We start from the raw sequence: 19448 nt of genomic DNA on the forward strand, positions 1-19448 counted from the left end.
CTGGAATCGGAGAGGAATTAAAAATAGGACCCCAGAAAACGCGTTCAAAGCCCCTTTCGCCCATAAAAAATTGCCCTTCCAAGGAAGGCTTTGGGTACAACTGAACTCCCCAACTTTTCATTGGTCAAACAACTTTGCAAAGAACAACAGCAAACACCCAGAAACTTCCATGCCTTAAAGGCTGGAGAACAAGAAGAACAAGCTGGTTTCTTACCAGCTGGAGAACAGCAAACTGGAGACTGCATGGAGGTTCCTGAATCACCCTTCTTTGTTCCCTCTAAACTGTTATCTCAACCATGGGGCTTTCCAATCCCCGTGGCCACACTCCCAAATTTCCCCCTTCTTTATTGATATCAACCATTTTCTCGACACGAATTACCACTCCATATATAACAAGGTGTCATGGGATGGGAATGAGTTGGGCATCAGGATGGAATGGGGATGGGGATGGAGATTGGAATGGGGATGGGGGTGGGAATGGGGACTGGGATTGCATCACTTTCAGCCCTTAATTGCACACGGTGACGCCGGAGCCATTACAGAGAGCGGGATCTCCGTGGGGGGGGGAAGCTGCAAGGACCCCCCCCACACACACAGACGCCAAGCACCGTGCCACCCCCCTCGCCACCCCTCCCAGTTCCATTAAAAAAATAAAAAAATAACACTCGGGGGGATGGGGGAGGAGGGGGCACCCCCTCCGGTCCCCCTTGGTTTGTGGTGGGATGGGGATAGTCGCAGCGGGTGCCGCCCCTTCCCCCCCCCCATTATTTCTCCCCCCGCCCAGACATCGGCCTCGCAGTATCGGTCAGCCTCGGCCCCCCCGCTGGGCGGCCACGGGACCGGGGGACGGGGCTGAGGCTGGGACCTTCCTGTTCCCGGTCCCCCTCCTCTCCTCTCCCCCCTGTCCCCCCCCCCGCCGCCTCCTCGCCTCCCGCGACGGTGCCCCGAAACCCCTGGAAACCGCCCCAAAACCAGCCGAGCCCCCCCCCCCGGCACCCGCTCTTTTCCCGAGTCCCGAAAGCCGACCCGGAGGTGAGTGAAGGGGGGAGGAGGGGATTCGTTTGGCGGGTGGAGATTTTTGGGGGATGCCCCCCCCTCGCTCTTCAGTGCAGGGGAAGGGAGAGCCCCGCTTTGCGCGGGGGGGGCGGGGGCTGGGGAGGCGCTGGGAGGGGTGGCGGGTGATGGGGGATGTGATGTGGGTTTCCTTTGTGCCTCACGGCCGGCTCCCCCCCCCCCAAAAGGAAAAAAAAAAAAAAAAACGTGGTGGAAACTGAGGCACGGAGCGGGGCGGGGGGGACTGTCCTTGTGTCCCCCCCCCCACGGGGGTGGAACCAGCAGGAGTCCCGGCCTCCATCCGCGGGCATTTGGGGGGGGGGGGCGGGCCCGGTTTGTGGCTTGGGATTTGTTCGGGGGGGGGGGGGGGGGGGGGGGCACTGATGCCCCGTGCCTCCATTTCCCCCTTGCTGTGTGCCAGCGCGGCTGCTTCGACCCCTCGGCCCCCGCTGCACCCGCGCCCCCCGAGTGCTGGGGGGGGGGGCTGGATGAGGACCCCCTGGGTGCTCAGGGAGTGCACTGGAAGCCTATGGGGATGGACTGGGCAGTGCTGGGGTGCACTGGAAAGCTGTGGAGGGGGTACTGGGAAGCAGGGGGGGTGCACTGGGAACCTCTGGGGATAAACTGTGAGATGTTGGGGTGCACTGGGAAGCTCGGGGGGGTGTACTGGGTAAGCTGGGGAGGATGAACTGGTTGGTGTTGGGATGCATTGGGAAGCTGGGGGGACTACACTGGGAACCTTGGGGGCTCCACTGGTCAGTTTCGGAGGGTGCACTGGGAACCTTCTGGGTGCTTTGGAGTGCACTGAGCACATACAGGGGGGCACTGGGAACCTCTGGGAGTGCACTGGGCAAACTGGGGGGCACTGGGTGGTTTTCGGGTGCACAGAGCAGTATTGGTGCACATTGATTATTTTCGAGGCACACTGGGAACCTCGGGGTGCACTGTGTGGCATTGGGGTGCACTGGAATGGATTGGCCATTTTTGGGGTGTATTGGAAACACATGGGGTGCACTGGGGGGGCCTTGAGGTGCGCCGGATGCTTTAGGAGGGTGCTTGGGTCAGTTTTAGGGTGCACTCTGCAGCCCGGAGGACATGCTGGGAATGCTTGGGATGCACTGGGCAAACTGGGGGATGCATTGGAAGCCTTTGTTGGGTGCACTGGGGAAACTGGGAACCTTTGTGCGTGCAATGGGCAAACTGGAAGCTACACTGGGCAAACTGGGGGCCTCCCTGGGAACCTTTGTGGGTGCACCAGGCAATCTGAGAACTGCACTGGGGACCTTTGTGGGTACACTGGGTCAACTGGGGACCACACCAGGAACCTCTGGGGGCTGCACTGCAAACCTTAGGGGCTTTACTGGGGAAACTGGGAACCTTTAGGGTTGCACTGGGCAAACTGGGGGCTGCACCGTGCAGCCCGCCCCCCCCCCCCCCCCCCCCCCGGGGGCTGCTCCGTTCCCCCCGGCCGCGCCCCCCCGGGCTCCCGTTACCGGCCGCGGGCCCCCGCGGGGCTGCTTCTCCCCTCCCCTCCGCTCCCCGCCGCCCCCTCCCCGTCCCCGAGGGGGGGGGTCGGGGCCTCCCCCGCCCCCCGCTCCCCCGGCGCCGGCGCGGAGTCGCCGCCACCTCCTCGGGCCGGGCGGAAGCGGCGGCGGCGGCGGGGCCCGGTAAGCCCGGCGAGGGGGGGGCGGGGGAAGGGAACCGGGGAGTGGGGGGGGGGAGGCGCGGGGGGAGCGCCGTGCCCGAGCCCCCCCCGCCCCGGTTGGTTCCCCCTCCCCCCGTACCAAGATGGCCCCGGCCGCCGCCCGCAGCGCCGCCCCCCCACCGCCACCCCCCCCGGCCGCATCCTGCGGGGGCTGGGGACGGGGTTGGGGGCCGGTCCCTGCCCCCCCCCCTCGGTCCGTGACACCCCCCCCCCCACGGAATCCGTTGTCCCCCCCCCCGGCATCCGGTTCCTCCTCCCAGGACCCTTTCCCCCCCCACACAAAATCTGCACCCCCAATCCTTTCCTCCCCCCAAAATCTCCCCCCTCAACCCTTCCACAATCTCCCCCCTCCATCTGCCCCCCCCAATCTCCCCCTCTTATTTCCTCCCCAAATCACCCCCCCAATCCCCCATCTGCCCTCCCCAATCATTTCCCCCCCAAAAATTCTGCCCCTCCCCACTTGTGCCTCCCCCCCCCACCTTCGAGTCTGTGCTGCCCCCCCCAAGTGTCACCACCCGTGTCGTCCCCCCCCCAGATCTCCGCAGCTGTCTCCTGGGCCAAGCGCGGAGCCACTGACGTCCCCGGAGACGAGGTGAGGAGGGGGCCGGGGACATGGGGGGGGGAGGGACACAAAGGGGTGGGGGGGGAATGGGAGGATGCAGGGGACATGATGGGACCAGGGGGGGCACAAGGGACACGAGGGGGCACAAGGGGATTTGCAACATGGAAGGGTTTGGGGTGGCACACAGGGGATTTTTGGATGGCACGAGGGGATTTGGGGTGATACAAGGGGATTTGGAGTGGCATGAACAGGTTTTCGGGTGGCACAAGGGGATTTTTGGGTGGCTTGAAGGGATTTTGGGTGGCTCGAGGGGATTTGGGGCAGCACAAAGGGAATTAAATCGGTACAAAGGGATTTGGGGTGGCACAAGAGGATTTGGGGCGAAATAAGGGCATTTGGGGTGACTGAAGAGGATCTGGGGTGCCACAAGGGAATTTGGGGTGGCACGAAGGGTCCTGGGGGGTGGCCACGAAGGGCCCCTAGCCCCCCAACAGCAGCTGTAACCCCCCAAGGGCCGGGCACCTGCATGCAGCCACTGGTGCTTGCAGGCAGCATGGGGTGGGGGGCATAAGGGATGGTTTGGGGTGGGGGTCCCATGCTCAGCCGAGGGCCTGGCACCCCCCCAGACCCCCCCCCAGCCACCCCCATGGAGCAGGACGAGCCCTGTGTGGTGGAGCTCCACGACTCGGACGAGGCGGGCATGGTGCGGAGGGTCTACATCGGTGAGGAGGGGAGCGCAGAGCCCCGGGGGGCTGGAAAAGAGCCCCGGGGGAGGGGTGGAAAGGAGCCCTGGGGGGTGGGGAGGTTCCCAGCCCCCTCCCCAGCCTCTTTGTGGCCTACAGCTGATGATGGCATCGTGAGCGACTGCGAGGACGAGGTGCTGCCACACGAGATTATCCAGACCGTCATCCCCCACAGCCCCCTGGCCTCCAAGGGCAAGAGGCGGGGGGCGGCGGGGGGCCGGGGGGCGGGCGCCGGCTCAGCAGCGGGGGGCTACGGCGAGGAGGAGCAGGAGGGCAGCGGGGGGCGGCTGCGGGGGGGCCGGCAGCGCCCTTTTATCTGCAACGAGTGCGGGAAGAGCTTCAGCCACTGGTCCAAGCTGCTGCGGCACCAGCGGACTCACACCGGGGAGCGGCCGAGCACGTGCGGGGAGTGCGGGAAGAGCTTCAGCCAGAACTCACACCTGGTGCAGCACCGCCGCACGCACACCGGGGAGAAGCCGTACCGCTGCGGGGACTGCGGGAAGAGCTTCAGCTGGAGCTCCAACCTGATCCAGCACCAGCGCATCCACACCGGGGAGAAGCCCTACACCTGCGGGCAGTGCGGGAAGAGCTTCACGCAGAGCAAGAACCTCATCAAGCACCAGCGCACCCACTCGGGTGCCCGGCCCCACCGCTGCGGGCAGTGCGGCCGCGGCTTCGCCCAGAGCACCAACCTGCTGAAGCACCAGCGGGTGCACGCTGCCCGCAGCCAGCCCCCAGCCTGCCCCGAGTGCGGGCAGAGCTGCCGCGATGGCGCCGAGCTGGAGCGGCACCGGGTGCAGGCGCACGGCCACGAGCCCTACATCTGCGTGGAGTGTGGGGAGAGCTTCGCCAAGAGCGCCACGCTCAACCGCCACAAGCGCGTGCACAAGCCGCTCTTCGTGCACTGAGCCAGGGCGCGGGCGGGCGGACAGAAGGATGGACGGCGCTGCCTGTGCTGCGGGGCTCGGGCCCTCGATGCCCTCGGCGAAGGGCTGGGGCCCACAGTTGTACATAGCATGGGGCCGGGGGGAGGCAAGGGCAGAAGCCTCCAGCGGGGCAAGGGGCCAGGGCCCAGCTGAAGAATAAAGTACTTCTGTTGGGGGGAAGGCGGCTGAGTTTTGTTGGGCTGGGGGGGCTCTGCTGCATCCTCAGCCCTGTGTAGGAGAGGCGGAGGGGCTGGGGCAGTTCCTCGGTTGCTTTTGGGGGCGCTCCCCCCAGCCCCGTGGTTCAAGAAGTACCAGGCAGCACTGGGGGTGTCCCCACATCTCAATTTATTCCACGCGATTGGCAGCGAGGGGCTGCCTACAAAAAGGGGAAGGGTCAGGACAGTGGTGAGGCAAGGAGCACGGGGAGGGGACACTCTGCAGTCCACACCCCTGGCCCAGCAGCGATGCAGAGGAAGGCAGCCCCCCAAGGCTGAAGGCTACGCCTTGGTGGTGGCACCCTGTGCTGCCCCCAGGGCTGTGAGCTGCTGGATCTTCTGGTTCATCATCTCCACCACAGCTGGGGGAAGAGAAGGCAGTGGGGCGGTGAGGGGGCTGTCAGGGGAACCCCAGATGGTGAGCTGTGGCGGTGCTGGCCCTTACCCTGCTTCATGGCATGCTTCTCCTGCAGTGCCGGCTGGATCTTCTCCATCTGCTTGGTCAGGAAGTCGATCTTCCGCTTGAAAAAGTCTCGGGCATCATCTGCTGTCTGAGCGGATAAAGGGCAACAGCGGCCTCGAGGCGCTGAGATCCTGCACGCCGCAGCCGGAGGCAGCCCTGTTCATCACCTGCCACCTTTTGGCGGCTACTCCGGGGCCAAGCCCGCGCTCCATGCCCACCAGTGCAGCCCCCGGGGGCGTGCAAAGGTGCTGAGCACCCCGCTGGGAGCCCCGTTCCACTCCCAGGGCTCAGAATTCAGCCTGCTTGCGCCATGGGGAAGCAGCTGACCCAATGGCCGTTGGTGAAAACAGGCACAGGAGCAGTTCCCCAATTGCCAAACCGCCCCATGGCACTCCCAGCACCCGCCCCTCACCTTCTCCACGTAGTAGCCGGTTCCAACGTCGATCAGGACGCGCTCGACATCCGAGAGCTTCCCAGGGACGTACATCTGGTGGGGGCAGTCAGGGAAAGCAGGGTAACCAGGACGGTTACACACCTCCCGGAGCAAAGCCACGAGCCGGGGCGCCAGCAGCACTGCACCATGCTGCCAGCGCAGGTTTATGCTGGATCAACGGCATTGAAGGATGGAACCGACAGCCCTAAAGGCCCCCGGGGTGTTAACGGTGTGGGGTCAGCAAAGGATACTGAGCTGGTGAGCGGCACCAGCAGGTCCTTCCCTGTGGGAGAGCAAGCAGAGACGTGTGAGCAGCAGGGCAAGGGGAGCCCCCAAGGACAGAGGTCGCTGCCTCTGTGCCCCAAGTGATTTTGAGCGAGACACAGAGCCGGCAAGGCCAGGAGGGAGGAAATCGGCCCCTCGGGGTCCCACTCACCTTCGTTGCTTTTGTTGAGGACGTTGAGGCAGTCCTTGGCTTCCACATACTTGGTCTGCACCACCTTGAGCTGGGCAATGGAGGACGAGAGGAACTCCACCTCCTGGGGAGAGAGCGCGCGGCCCAGCCGCGGGAGGGACGGCTGGAGGGGACCCCATGGGCGGAGGGGACCCTCGTGGAGCTGTGTCCGCAGGGATCCTTCTGGAGCTGGTTCTTGGGAACGGCCCCAACCCAGCCACGGGACAGCAGGGGGCGAGCCCTGGTGCCCAAGAGGGATGGGCGCAGGGGGAGCAGGAGGGGAACGGCCTCGTCCCCACACACGGCCCCCACGCAGCCTGGCCCCACACCCCGCCCCCTCTCACCCCTTGTGCCCCCCGGATTCCCCCAGGCCCCCACAGCCCCCCCCGGGCCCCTTTTTGCCCCCCAAAGCCGCCCCCCCGGGCCCCACCTGGTCGAGCTGCCCCTTGAGCACCTCCAGTTGCGGCAGGCTCAGCTCCGCCACGTTCACGGCCTGCGCCATCTTGGGCCCGGCCGTGCCCCCCCCCCCCCCTCTCGCCCCGCAGCGCCCCCCGGCGGCCGGAGGACCCCCGGGACCCCAAATTTCGGGGACCCGCAAAGGCAGCAGGAGCCGGGGGGGTAGCGGGGGGGGCTGTGTCCGCTCCCAGAAAGAGGGGAAGCCCAGGGGGCAGCACCCCATCGCCCCCCCCCCCCCAAAGGCAAAAAGCTGCAGCCCCCCAGGAGGGGAGGCTCCTCTGAGCCATGGGGGGGGACACCAAGCAGCAGCCCCCCCCCCGCAGGTGTTTGAGGGAAGCCCGGGGTCCCCCCCACAAACTGAGCCACCTCGGGGGGCAGGGGACCCCCCAGGAAAGGAAGGGTCGGGTTGTGGGACGGGGGACAAAGGGGAGCAGCACTGGAGGAGGGCCAGGGGACGCCCCCCGCTGGAAGGAAGCTGGGGGGGGCTGGGGTCGGCCTCCTTCTAAGGCCCTGAGGGAAGGGCGAAGGCTCAGGGTGGAAGCGAGATTTCTGCTCAGGAGGGGGCACAGCATCACCGGCCCTGGGGGGGGTCAGGGATGGGATTGAGGATGGAGTGGCTTAGGTTAGGTTCGGCTCCAGACGCCCCTTGGTCCTTTCCCAGCTCGTGGTACAAGCGCACACCACCCATGTTGAAGGGGAAAAGATTTATTAGCTCAGGACATCAAACCAGGGGGAATTATTTAAAATCCAACTAATTAAAAGAACAGGAAGCAGGGGGGGCGCCAGCTCTCACTGCAGGCACACAGGCAGGCCATAGGCGACGGGGGCAGCCCCGATGAGGTACTTGAGGCGGGGGGCTTGGCGGGCCTGGGCCACATAGTGCAGGAGGGGGGCACCGGAGCCTGCCCGCAGCCAGCCCTGCAGCAGCGCCTGGGTATAGCGGTCAAGGTCACGATCAGTCACGTCCCACAGGTTGCCCAGGAAGAGGGGGCTGGGAAAAAAAAAAAAAAGGGGGGGTTAGGGCCAGCAGGGCTGGGTGCCACACACACACACACACCCCCGGTTGCGTCTCATGCACGAGGTCAGGCAGAGGGAAAGAATGGGGGGTGAGAGGAGGACAAGGAGAACACTCACTGCTTACCAGCACAGGGAAAAGGCAGGGGAGGGGGGCAATAAGAAGCAGGGAGGTGGGGATGGGGTAAAAAGAAGGCAAGAAGGGGATGGGGCGAAGACTCCGTCTGCCCCCCAAAAGCCACCCCCCTCTCTCCCCGCCTCACCAGCCGGCCAGGATGTATTTGAGGACGATGCCGGAGCCCTCGAGGCGGCCACGCACGGCCAGCGCAGCGCTGCTGCAGCCGAAGAGCAGGGCCACGGCGTTGCAGTCCAGCTGGGCCATGTCTGTCCCGTCCAGCAGGCGGGCACCCGCCCCATGCCCCAGGTAGCTGCCAGGAACAGGAGCAGGGTGAGCAGGGTGAGCGCGATAGCGCAGCCCCACACGGCCACGGGCACTCACATATAGAGGTTGTGCTCCAGCAGCGCTGCCTGCATCTGCTCCTGGCTGGGGATGGCTCCTGTGACCCCGCTCCAGCCCTGCTGGCTGCAGGAAAGGAGGGGAGAAGTCATAGAAAGGGGGGAGGGAGCATGGACCCCCCTCCTCCCCGCTCTGTGCGCCCCCGTTCCTCCTCACCTCTCGAACCAGCTGCGGAAGCACTCCTCGGTGCTCGGGAGGTTGTTCTGGGGGTTGAGGACGTAGAAGGTGCTGGTGGGGTTGACACCGCAGCGCAGCACAGAGCCTGCCTGCTGAGGGGGGAGGAGGAAGGGAAAAAAGAAATCAAAAATCACGAGTCAGCCCCAGCCCAGCACCAGCCTCTGGGGTCCCAAGCCCCGCGGCAGAGCCAGGGTGCCCCCCTTCCACTCACCCTCGGTGCCAGGTTGTAACTCAGGAGGAAGCGCAGGGACGGGAGGCGGGTGACAGGCACGGCACGCAGGCACGCCATGCTCTCCCAGGGCAGCTTCTGGAGGTGCTGTGCAGGGAAGAGGAGGAGGAAGAAAGGAAGGCGTGAGCGAGAGTGACTGTCCGAGCTGAGGGAGAAGCAGCACGGGCAGGCTCTCACTTTATCCAGCACGAGGACGAGGGAGCCGCCAGGTGCCCAGACGTGGCTCCTCTGCTTCTCCAGGGCCTCTTGCAGGAGGAGCTGCGCTTTGTTGCAGGACTGCGAAGGGCACAGCCCTGCGGCCAGGGTTCGCACGTCGGCAGGGGTGAGGAGGGGAGCAGCGTTGAGCAGGACCTGCGGCAAGGGGCAGGCGTGAGCCAAGGCAGAGCTCCCCCTGTGCCCTGCCCCAGCCTGGGGAGCTCAGCACCTTGAGCAGCGCCGGGTCCGAGCCCCGCCAGCCGCAGGGACGGAGCTGGGCAAAGAGGTGGGCAGCTTCCTTGGCCAGCGCAGGCTCCTGGCTGGCGGGGAGCAGCACTCCCTTCCAGCAGCCCAGCACCTCCGTCTCCAGGGTGTCGATGAGGCTCTGCGAGAGAGGACAGAGTCACAGGGGGGTCCAAGCATTCCCCCCAGGCATGGGGGGTGCCTCTTGCCTACCTTCATCCTGCGGTCCAGCTCGGAGCGGCACAGCCACCACTCACGCTTGTTGGTGCAGCTGATGGTTTCTTTCTGCTCCTTCTGGATGGTGTCGAAGTCACTCAGCACTGAGCTCAGCGGGGCCTGGGGGAGGAAGGGAGCCGTGAGCCCAGCTCCAGGCTCATCCCAGCTGCTCCACGCTTCTAGCCCTTCCCTCACCTTGGTGAGCGCGGTCGGGATGTGGATGGTGATGGGAGTGCTGCCCCTCTCCAACCGTGTCAGCAGCAGCGTGTCGCCCATGGAGGAGGGCTGGATGCTCATGAGGGTCAGCACACAGATGGTCACTCCTGAAAAAGTCACCCCCAGACCTTCAGGAGAGGCCAAGGCATCAGGCAGCACCCTCCGGGGCTCCACTTGGATCAGCCCTCACCTGCAGGGATCTGCTGCAGCTGCTCTCTGAAGCTGTTGAGCTCCTGGGGCCCCAGACCCGTGGGGCTGAAGCTGAAGAGGTTCTGGAGCTCAGTGAGGTGATGGACGCGCGAGGGAGCATCCTGCAGGGAGAGCCCTTGGAGCTGCTCAGCCGCAGCTGCTGCCGACTTCTTCTTCAGTTTGCTGCAGAGGGAGAGGTGGGGGGGGGGGGGGGGAACGTTGCTCCAAACCAAGCCCTCCAGGGCTCTAGGTTTGGCTGAGCCCCTTTCCCTTCTCAGCAAAGCTCCAGCAACAGAGGCAGGGAGGCACAAAACCTACTGAAGCTTCTTGTGGATGACGCTGAGCAGCTGATGGCGCATGGTGATGGAGACAGACTCGGACAGCAGATAGGCAGTGGAGACGGGGTCCTGGTCGCCCGTGGCCAGAGCCAGGAGCTGGCAGAGCTGGCTGTAGAGCGTGCCAGGCGGGCAGTGGCTGATGCAGTTGAAGGCAGCTTTCAGGAACCCGCAGGCAGTGTCCAGCAAGGAAACATCTGGAAGGGGCAAAGAAACACCACCAGGATCAGGCAGCGAGCACATGGCCACCTTGCCTCTCCCTCTGCTGCTCTCCCCTCCACTTGGAGGGTTTTTGCCCTTTTAAGACACGCTTCAGCAGAGGTGGCCCCAGCGTTGCCATTTGCCTCTTCCCACCCCGCGGTTCCCCACTCCCGCTCACCTTCCACAGCCTGCAGGGCAGTGGTGAGGGCATCGAGGCACAGGGGGTTCCCGCTGCCCGGCCTCCCCCCCGCCGGGACGTGCTCGGTGGCCTTGCGCTGCAGCACCTCGTGCTTCCCATCCGCAACCTCCTGCCTGCGCCGGGGCGGCTGGATGCTGCCTGTGGGGAGAGACGGAGCCGTTTGGTCCCCAGGGCTGGGGACAGCAGTGAGGTGACAGCTTAGGGCACTTGAAGGCTCCCAGCAAGCCCTTGTTCCACAGTTCACCTGCGGCTCCCTCTTCTTCCTCGCAGGATTGCGAGAGCTCGAAGCTGTTGTCAAGCTCCTTGTTTTCCTTATCCTCCTCGATGGTTCTCAGAAGCCCCCGCTCCTCCTTGGCTCTCCTGGCTGGAGCCCTGCGGGTCACCTGCTGCCTCTTCTCCTCTGTGCCCGCAGCCCTGTGCCCCCTCCGGGGCTGGGCGCTGCTGCTGCTGCCCTCCGAGGAGCTCAGCTGGCAGCCCTCCAGCGTAGGGAGCAGAACTCTCCGGCAGTGGGATGCTGACTGCAGCGACCTGTGGCTGGGAGCCTGGCTTCTGCCGCTCGCCGGAGTCGCCCCCGGCTCGGGATCCTCAGCGTCGCTGTCATCGCTGAACAGCACCTGCAGCGGCGGGACGGGGATGTGGCAAGGCTGCAGCTGCCTCTTGGGGCCACTTCGCCTCCCTCCCCGCTTACCGGCAGGTGAGACCTCGACCTCTGGGCTTTGGGCGCCTTCAGGAGCTGGGTCTTGCTGAGCGGCGGCGAGGCATCTTTGAACACAGTGAAGGGAGCCCCCCGGCCCCGTGCCTTGGTGGGGGTACAGACCTGGTGCAGGCTGCTGGGCACGGCCGCCGGCAGGAGCACAACGGAGGACACCTCAGCGTCAGAGTTGCCCAAAGCACAGGTGTTGGTGGCCCCCGCCGCGGCCAGGGGCTTCGCTCTCTGGTTCTTCACTCTGGGTCTGGGCATGGGGGCTGCTGCGCCCCCCTGGGCACGGGTCCTGGTGGGGGGACAGGCTCTGGGGCGCAGGGTGCGAGGCGCCACCGCCGGCTCAGCCTTGGAGTTGCTGAGCGCGGGGGCCTGGGCGGCATCCACCCCAGCTGGGAACTTGGCTCTCGGGGTCTTCGTCGCTTTGGGTTTGGGCAGCGAGGACGCTGCCGGCGCCACCTCGCTGCTGCCCCTCCGGGGCTGAGCCTTCTTCTTGGTGGGACTTGGGGGGAGCGGCTGCTGAGCCCAAGCAGCGGGGAAGACGGAGGCCATGGAGCCACCGCACTTGGTGGCCAGGCGGCAAATGGTGACCGTGGCTTTGGCAAGCAGGAGGCTGGCCCTTGAGACCTCGAGGCTGGGCAGGTGGGGTCTGCAGGAGGCCACGAAGGACAAACCGGCCTCCAGCTGCTCCAGCAGCTCCCTCTCGGGCTGGGGGCTGGCCAGGCTGTGAAGGGCCAGCGTGGCGTAGCCGGTGGCCACCAGGTCATCCAGCAGCCCCAGCGTCGGAGCGTCTCTGCCGCTGCCCAGCTTGTCCTGCAGCAAGGTGGAGAAGCGAGCGGCCACAGGGCCGCAACGCCGCAGGGTGGCCAGGAGCAGGCCCAGCCCCTCGGCCGTACTGCCCGCTGCCAGCTCGCCCTGGGCACAGGCAAGCAGCCAGCGGAGGCAGAGGGCCGAGAGGGCCAGGTCAGAGCAGAGGCAGCAGGGGCAGGCAGCAGGGTGGGCAAGGAAGTCCAGCCTCCTCCTCGGCTTGGTTTCCAGCTGCGGAGAGGAGCAGAGCGCGGCCGCCTTCTCCTGCCTGCTCACCACGGCCACAAATTCCAGTGCGGGGCCCTTCAGGAATCCCTCGTCCTCCCCGGGGGGCTCAGAGCTGGACTCCTGCCGCCTCCTGCCCTCCAGTCTGCCCTTCCTGGGCAGGATCTTCTTGGGGCCTCGCTGCTCCTTGGCGGTGTCAAACTCTGCAGGCAGAGCAGTTGGAGAAGGAGTGCGGGCTGCTGGTGCCACCCACAGCTTCTACTGCCCAGGAGGGCCCTGGCTGCAGCTCCACCAGCACGGCCGGGGGCTCACCCTGCTCCCAGCCCCGCTCCCAGCCTGGAGCCAGGACTCACCGGTGCCGGACTCCAGCAGGAACAGCGCCCGCTGCAGGTCCACGTGGCTCAGCTCCAGGTCGTTCTGCTGCAGCTCCAGCTGCGCCTTCAGCACCAGGAAGGAAACGCACCTGGGAAGGGGGGAGGACAGCCCTCAGAGCCCCCCCGCTGCCACAGCTCCAGCGCCGTGCACCAGGGAATGAGCTCGTGGGTGAGCTGGCAAGGACACTGCCACCAGGGAGCCCCCCGGGGCCACCAGGTAGCCCCCTGGGGCCAGGACCAGTGCCACAGCCGCCCCCACCCCCAGCCATCCCACGGTCACTCACCACCGGCTCGCCTGCAGCCTCGTGGCCAGCCTGATACCCTCCAGGCAGAAGGCTTTGGCCCTGCACACCACCTCGGCGCGGCCGAGCAGGGCCACCAGGCACTCCATGCAGCTCAGCAACTCAACCAGCATCTGCCACTTCTGCAGCACGTTGTCCCCTGCGCCGCAGGACACGGGGCTGGTGACCTGCACTGCTCCCCCCTAGGGGGGGATGCACCCATGTCACCGGTGCCTCACCACAATCCACGAACTGTGCCTCTGCAGCCGGCTTCTGGGAGCCCAGCACGTCGCTGCCCACCAGGAGGAGGAGGATGCTGCGGAAGAGCTTGTAGGCTTCATCCAGAGCCGCCTCAGGGGTCTTCGGCCCTGCACCAGGACGGCCGTGGGTGACGGGGCTGTCCCCCCAGCACCCACCCCCAGCCCCCAATCAAATGGGGCTGTTTCAGGGGACAGCCACGCTTATGCAGGGCTCCAGCGGCTCACCCTGCGTGGAGATGCGCTGCCTGAGCTCTGGCGAGAGGCGGCTGGGTGGCAGGCTGAGGTAGAGAGCAGTGAGTTGCAAGACTTGTGCTCTGAGCATGTACCACACCTTGGCCGCCTTCTGCAGAGCCGGGTTCTGGAGCACCTCTAGCAGGAGGGCAAGGCCCTCCTCGACCTGCAGGAGGCAGCAGAGAAGGGAAAAGAGGCACCGGTCACCGCGTGGAGCATCTTTGGGGCTAACGTGGGCACAGGCCACCAGCAAAATCGCAGACAGAGCTGCCAAGGTCTCCTCTTGCCCCCTAACACCACACACGAGGCAGAAAAGGGTTTCTGGGAAGACTCACCCGGTTGCTGGCGCAGCACATCTGGCTGCGGAGCACCAGGCAGGTTTGCTGCAGCAGCAGGTAGGAATCGCTGCTGCTGTCGGCGTCCTGCAAGCAGGACTCTGTCTCCGCCAGGAAGAGCTGGAAGCCAAACAAGCCGGCGTGAGGGCTGGGGCTGTGGGGAGCAGCCGAGCTGCCCTCCCTCCCCGCTGCTCCCCTGCTGGCCTTGCCTCGGCGTAGCTGTGGCACTCGAGCTGGAGGAGCAGTTTGGTGACCTGGCAGAGGGCGCCGGCCATGCCCAGCCTGTCCCCAAGCGCGCGGCACAGGGCTCGGACCAGCAGGTAGCTCTCTATGGCTTGCAAAGGCTGGGGGGGAGAAAAACCCACGGGTGCGTCGAGGGACAATGCTGGGGGGAGGCCGCTGCCCCCCTGGGCAGCCCCAGCAATGCTACCTTGGCCATCAGCCTATAGAGAGCCGCCATGATGTGCAGGGAGGCCACGGTCTGCTCAGGGCTGCGCACGACTGGGACGCCCTCGGAGGCCAGGAGCTGCTTCCACAGGGCCAAGGCTTCGTCCAGGCTCTCGGAGCGGGCTGAGGGCACGCCACGGGGCTCAGCAGCGGCACCAGGACACGGGCAGGCATCTCCCAGCCGGCCCTTCCCTCCCCACACCTCCCCTGAGTGGTGCGTAGCTGCCGACCAGGTCGACCCACAGAGGGGAACCCCGCTCCCACCCCAAAACTGGGTGCTCCGGAGGAGCCTTTTCTGCTGCACCAACAGCCTGAACCCGCCACGCTCACCCGACTCTGTCGCCAGGTTGAAGAAGATGCCTTCGTACAGGAACGTCTCCTGCGGCCCCGCCTCGTAGTCGAGGTCGTTTGGCTTGAAGTCGTCCAGGTTCTTCTGCCCCTGAGCCTTGGCTCTCTGCTCCCTCGCCATGCCCTGCGGCAGGGTAAAGGCGGCAGTGACGCTTGGGGGGCACTGCGGGCCCCCCGGGGACACCCCCCAGCAGCTGCGGGGTCATGTCTCCCCACGCACCTCCTCCAGCTTGGACTCCAGCGTGCAGATGTAGAGCCAGAGCAGAGCCTGTGCCCGGTCATCAAGGAGCTGCTCCTGGTTCTGGGCACTCCTGGGCACCGCCTCCAACAGCCGCAAGGCTTTGTGCACCGAGTCCAGTGCAGAGCTGTCAGAGAGAGGGGTTAAAACACAGCCTTCCACCCCAAAATGCACCTGAAGAGGAGGAGCGGGCATCACCAGCACCCGAAACAGCCAGGACCCCAGACCCTTAAACCTTGCCGAGGGCCCTCAAGAGCCCCCCCCAGGGGGGCCCGCAGGGACGGAGGAGGGGCTCGCAGGCGTGGCAGCGCGCTCACCAGTCCGTCTGCCAGGTGGATTTGTGGTAGCACAGGAGCTGCGCCAGCTCCATCAAGCCGACGGCGCGCTCGTGCAGGCGGCCGCTCTCCTCCGAGCAGATCTCCAGCAGGTCGCAGAGGACGTTGTAGCGCTCCTGCCCCGTGTTGGCAGGGATGGTCTTGTACGCCTTCAGCTCCTCGAAGAGCATGGCCACCAAGGTCTCTGCATCCAGGCAGCGCCCCTCCAAGGCTTCCTTCAGGGTCCTGGGCGAGCGGGGGGGGGCTCTGAGTGAAGCCCGGCTCGGCAATAGGGCTTTGTGAGAGCCCCCTGAGGCACCCCCTTGTGTGGGGCAGCGCCAGGCTTCCCTCACCTCAGCCGCAGCTCCTCAGCTCCATGCTTCACGGCGTCGGTTTTCACTCGGACCCAGAGGAAGACGGGCTCGGCCAGCAGCTCCCCGAGGCGGCCCCGCAGCGCCACCAGCCACTGCACGGTGGAGGCCAGGGCGCTCTCCAGCCGGCCCAGCTTTCGGTAGCTCTCCACCTGCAGCCTGAAGCATCTGTGCAGCTGCGGGAAGAGCGCAGAGGAGCGGCTTCAGCGCCCAGGCTGCCTGCCGAGCCCCCCCCGGGGGGAAGCCAGCCACTCCCCAGCTGCTCCTTCACTCCCCCGGCACCGGGCCACAGCTCAGAGCCTTCGGCCCCCTTTGGGCCGAGAACGGCAGGACTCCGCTCACCCTTTCGTGGGGGATCTCGGGGTATTTGTAACAGTCTGTCGTCTCCAGCATCCGGCAGAAGAGCTCGGAGATGGAGCTGGCCTCCTCGTGAAGGTTCTGGTTGTAGAAGATGTAGGCCAGCTTAAATGTGCACAATGCTGTCGCAGGGAGGAGAGAACCGTTAAAGATGTGCTGCAAATTCCAAGTGCCCCCCATCTTCCTCACCCCAGCCAGGCGCCGCAGGTGGCCGAGGAACCCTCTCCCCCATCGGTGCCGCCCAAAACACCTCTGAGGGGCCGGCAGCGAGCTGCGCAAGGGGACACTGACCGGTGGCATCGAGGTGCTTGGCTTGCTTGGTGTCAGGGAGCCCCTCCAGCGCCTCCAGCATCCGGGCCACAATGCCCCGGCAGCCCGATGTCAGCCGCTCCAGCTCCGACCACCCGGCCGCCTGCAGGGGACACGCTGGCTGTCAGGGACTGCGGAAATGCCCCTGGGGACCCCCCAGGGACCATCCCTGCTGCTACCGGTACCTGGGAGCACTGGAAGGTGTCGCACGCCATGTTGGTGAAGAGCTGGAGGCTCTGGAAGAGCAGCTGCTTCAGCGCTAGCCTCTGCTTCGTGCCGTCGGGGGGAACCTGCAGAGGGCAGGAGGTGACCACGCAGCCCCTGGCAATGTTACTGCCCCCCCCCCCACTCCAATTAGCGGGGGGACCCTCATTAAGCGCTAGCCCTGCTCCCAAAGCCTCACCCTCTGCAGCAGCAGGCCGAGGACATGGCAGTGCCCCTCCACGAAGGCGCAGAGGCCGAGCACGTCCTCGCGGCTCAAGGGCTGCCGCGGGCTCCTCTTGCTGTGCTCGCCCAGGGGCGCCGCCACCAGCTGGCAGCCCTCGGCCAGCAGCCGCAGGAGACGCTCCGAGGCCTCGGCCGCGCCGCCCAGCGCCGCCGCCGCCTGCGAGAGATGGGGCTCCGCCGGCCTCAAGCCCTCGGCCAGCACCCGGCTCAGCCTCACCGCGGCCTCCAGGAGGTTCAGGGGCTCACCCAGCGGCACCCTAGAGCCGTGCAAGAAGCGGCGGGCGTCCTCCGCCGCCGCCTCCGCCTCGCTGTAGCAGCCAGCCCTGCAGAGCTGCCGGCACTGCTCCAGCGCCAGCTCGAAGCAGCAGAAGGCCTGCGGCAGGCCGGGGGGTCGCGGCGCGTCCTGGCGCAGGGTGAGGAGGCAGGCCGCGAAGCACCGGCTCCGTGAGGCCGAGACAGGCACACGGGGGGCTTCGGAGAGGATGGCGGCGGATGCCTGGCGCGCGGTCCGCGAGGTGAAGAAGGGCGGCTCCAGCGGCAGCACGGCGGCCTCCTCGTTCTCCAGCAGCAGGAGGAAGTGCAGGGCCTGCAGGCGGCCCCCCAGGCCATCTGCCTGCTTCCACAGCACGAGGAAGGCGTACTGGGCGATGGACGTGAAGTCTTTGCAGGGGGGGCCGACGGGCCGGAGGGTGCGCAGGCGGACGAGGAGGAGCTGGGCTGCTCGCAAGCAAGCGGTGCCGCAGCCCCCCGCGGCCGCGTTGCGCAGGAGGTGGTAGAGGATCTTCTCCAGGTAGAAGGGGGATGACAGGGCAGGTTCCGAGGCCACGTAGCCCCTGAAGGCCACCTCGGCCAGCCCCAGCAAGCTGGCGGCGTGGTCGAGGCGGCCCCCCGGCTCGCTCCCCGGCTTCCCCCTCGGCTCCCCCCCCAGCTCGCCCAGGCGCTGCACGCAGGCTCGCAAGATTTGGTCGCACACCAAGTTCTGTGAGGTGGCCGGCGGCCTCCGGGGACAGGAAAGACTCTTCTGGAGTCGGGGGGAGAGAGGGAAAGAGAGTTTTGGCCCCCCAGCAGGGGATCCCAGCCCTCGTGCAGCACCGGGTGCCCCCCCCGCAGCTCACCGACAGCTCCGCCAGCAGCGCCTCTGTGCCCTCCCTACTGGCCGTATGCGCCACAAAATCAGTGCCCTCGAGGTGCTTCATGTCAGCCCTGGGGGGTGGCGGGGGGGGGTGAGGGGGTGCTGGTGCTCACAGCCCCACACCACCCCAGTCTCCAAAGAGGCCTACAGAGCGCCCCCCCACCCCTCACTCCCACCCCCAGGCCCTGCAGGACCCCCTGAGCCCCCCCAGCCCCCCGAGTCCCTCAGCCCCCCTCCAGCCCCTCGACCCCCCCAAGTAAGTCCCTGCAGTACCCCCCGCCCCCCTCTGAGTCCCTGGGCCCCCCTGAGTCCCTGCAGCCCCCCAGCCACCCCCCGGCCCCTCGCCCCCCCGCTCCTCAACCCCCCGAGTCTCTGCAGGGCCCCTCAGCCCCTCCCGAGTCCCTACAGGGACCCCCCAGCCCCCCAAGTCCCTGCAGCCCCCCAGCCCCCCCCCCGACCCCCCCCGAGTCCCTGCAGTGCCCCCCGGCCCCCCTCGAGTCCCTGTAGCCTCCCCCAGCCCCCCTCTGGCCCCTCGGACCCCTCCGAGTCCCTGCAGACCCCCCAGAGTCCCTCGGCCCCCCAGCCCCTCTGCTCCCTCCCAGCTCCTGCAGGGACCCCCCCGGACCCCCAGCCCCCCGCCGAGTCCCTGGGCCCCGCCGACGCCCTGCAGGGCCCCCCCGAGTCCCTGCAGCCCCCCGCCCCCCCCCCCGAGTCCCTGCAGCCTCCCCCGAGTCCCCACCCCGCCCTTATTTTAGCCCGCTCCCCCCCGCGCCCACTCGCACATCGCTATCGCTTCTCGCAGGCAGAGCCGCGGTCCCGCCGCGCGCCCCGTCCAAATCCCCGCGCCGCGGCCAGTGAGGGCGGGGCGCCCCGCGCGGGGCACGCCGGGACTTGTAGTCCCGTAACGGCTCCGCGGATGCGCGCGGCGGGGGGCGGGGGGGGACCCCGTGTAAGGGGGAGTCGTGTATGGACCCCACGGAACCGGGGAAGGCCCGGAAGGGCCCTGTGTAAGCGGGGGGGGCGGCGTGTAGGGACCCTGTGTAACTGGGGGGGCAAACTGGGACCCCATGCAAAGGGGGGGCAGGTGAGGACCCCTGCAATGGGGGGGGAGTTTGAGGGGTTGGGGGGGTGCCTAAGGGCCTAAGGGAGGGGCTCGCGGAGAGGGGGGCCCTCTGAGAGGTGGTCCGGGGGTGGCCCTTGTGGCTTGGGAGGGGGCTCTGAGGCGGGGCTGGGGGGGGGGTTCTTTGGGGCTCCGGAGGGGTGTAGGGCTTGAGGCTTGGTGGGGGGCATGTGAGCAGACCCGGGGGGGGTGGGTTGGGGGCCCTAAGACCTGAGGGGGGGAGCTGGGGAGGGCGTTTGGGGGGGTCTGGGGGGAGCTGTGAGCGCTGAGGGGGCCGCGGAGCGGTTCTGGGAACTGCCCCCAAGCTGCAGGGGCTGTGGCAGGGCTGTAAACTGGGGGGGTGTGGGGCTGTGAGCACCAGCACCCCCTCACCCCCCTCCCAGCCCACCTCACCCCCCCACCGCTTGCAAA

The 19448-nt window shown here is 67.0% G+C and overlaps 3 protein-coding genes across 5 annotated transcripts; 1 reads left to right on the forward strand and 2 right to left on the reverse strand.

Annotated features, from left to right (window-relative positions):
- The first annotated feature begins 734 nt into the window (after positions 1-734).
- LOC119715386 (uncharacterized) lies at positions 735-5169 on the forward strand. 2 transcript variants are annotated; one of them, XM_038172691.2, is made up of 4 exons: positions 735-1032; positions 3294-3350; positions 3947-4042; positions 4163-5169. In XM_038172691.2, the coding sequence occupies exons 3-4, from the start codon at positions 3967-3969 to the stop codon at positions 4969-4971; spliced, it is 885 nt and encodes a 294-aa protein (XP_038028619.1). In that variant the 5' UTR covers positions 735-1032; positions 3294-3350; positions 3947-3966; the 3' UTR covers positions 4972-5169. The 2 variants fall into 2 exon arrangements, with proteins under 2 accessions (XP_038028619.1, XP_038028620.1); XM_038172692.2 differs by lacking the exon at positions 735-1032 and adding an exon at positions 2542-2720.
- Positions 5170-5311: 142 nt separating this feature from the next.
- On the reverse strand, positions 5312-7128 carry PFDN5 (prefoldin subunit 5). The gene is made up of 6 exons (XM_038172690.2): positions 6985-7128; positions 6537-6639; positions 6352-6383; positions 6080-6154; positions 5650-5755; positions 5312-5566 (listed from the first exon to the last, which is right to left on the reverse strand). The coding sequence occupies exons 1-6, from the start codon at positions 7054-7056 to the stop codon at positions 5487-5489; spliced, it is 468 nt and encodes a 155-aa protein (XP_038028618.1). The 5' UTR covers positions 7057-7128; the 3' UTR covers positions 5312-5486.
- A 571-nt stretch (positions 7129-7699) lies between these two features.
- ESPL1 (extra spindle pole bodies like 1, separase) lies at positions 7700-18812 on the reverse strand. 2 transcript variants are annotated; one of them, XM_072031846.1, is made up of 31 exons: positions 18700-18812; positions 17901-17988; positions 16742-17806; positions 16524-16628; positions 16321-16441; positions 16015-16151; positions 15655-15848; positions 15305-15547; positions 14970-15114; positions 14732-14873; positions 14385-14524; positions 14164-14298; positions 13955-14074; positions 13614-13785; positions 13368-13496; positions 13132-13288; positions 12827-12936; positions 11430-12676; positions 10986-11355; positions 10721-10879; positions 10325-10538; positions 10008-10189; positions 9797-9924; positions 9599-9721; positions 9372-9527; positions 9125-9298; positions 8930-9034; positions 8698-8807; positions 8524-8607; positions 8288-8452; positions 7700-8001 (listed from the first exon to the last, which is right to left on the reverse strand). In XM_072031846.1, coding segments are annotated over exons 1-31 (6624 nt in total). In that variant the 5' UTR covers positions 18702-18812; the 3' UTR covers positions 7700-7799. The 2 variants fall into 2 exon arrangements, with proteins under 2 accessions (XP_071887947.1, XP_038028617.2); XM_038172689.2 differs by having other exon boundaries at positions 8698-8810.
- Positions 18813-19448: the final 636 nt, after the last annotated feature.

The sequence above is a fragment of the Anas platyrhynchos genome, chromosome 34 (assembly GCF_047663525.1).
Source record: "Anas platyrhynchos isolate ZD024472 breed Pekin duck chromosome 34, IASCAAS_PekinDuck_T2T, whole genome shotgun sequence".
NCBI lineage: Eukaryota > Metazoa > Chordata > Aves > Anseriformes > Anatidae > Anas > Anas platyrhynchos.

What these genes read in the sequence shown, in the direction of transcription:
- ESPL1 (XM_038172689.2), bottom strand. An exon ending in CAACCTGGCGACAGAGTCGG is followed by an intron (nt 14,525 to 14,731) that starts GTGAGCGTGGCG and finishes GCGTGCCCTCAG; the next exon opens with CCCGCTCCGAGAGCCTGGAC. An exon ending in CGGACCCGGCGCTGCTCAAG is followed by an intron (nt 9,299 to 9,371) that starts GTGCTGAGCTCC and finishes CCCTTGCCGCAG; the next exon opens with GTCCTGCTCAACGCTGCTCC.
- PFDN5 (XM_038172690.2), bottom strand. Translation starts at nt 7,056, where the DNA reads ATGGCGCAGGCCGTGAACGTGGCGGAGCTGAGCCTGCCGCAACTGGAG. An exon ending in TCAAGGGGCAGCTCGACCAG is followed by an intron (nt 6,640 to 6,984) that starts GTGGGGCCCGGG and finishes CTCTCTCCCCAG; the next exon opens with GAGGTGGAGTTCCTCTCGTC. An exon ending in GAAGCATGCCATGAAGCAGG is followed by an intron (nt 5,567 to 5,649) that starts GTAAGGGCCAGC and finishes CTCTTCCCCCAG; the next exon opens with CTGTGGTGGAGATGATGAAC.
- LOC119715386 (XM_038172691.2), top strand. Translation starts at nt 3,967, where the DNA reads ATGGAGCAGGACGAGCCCTGTGTGGTGGAGCTCCACGACTCGGACGAG. An exon ending in GGTGCGGAGGGTCTACATCG is followed by an intron (nt 4,043 to 4,162) that starts GTGAGGAGGGGA and finishes TGTGGCCTACAG; the next exon opens with CTGATGATGGCATCGTGAGC.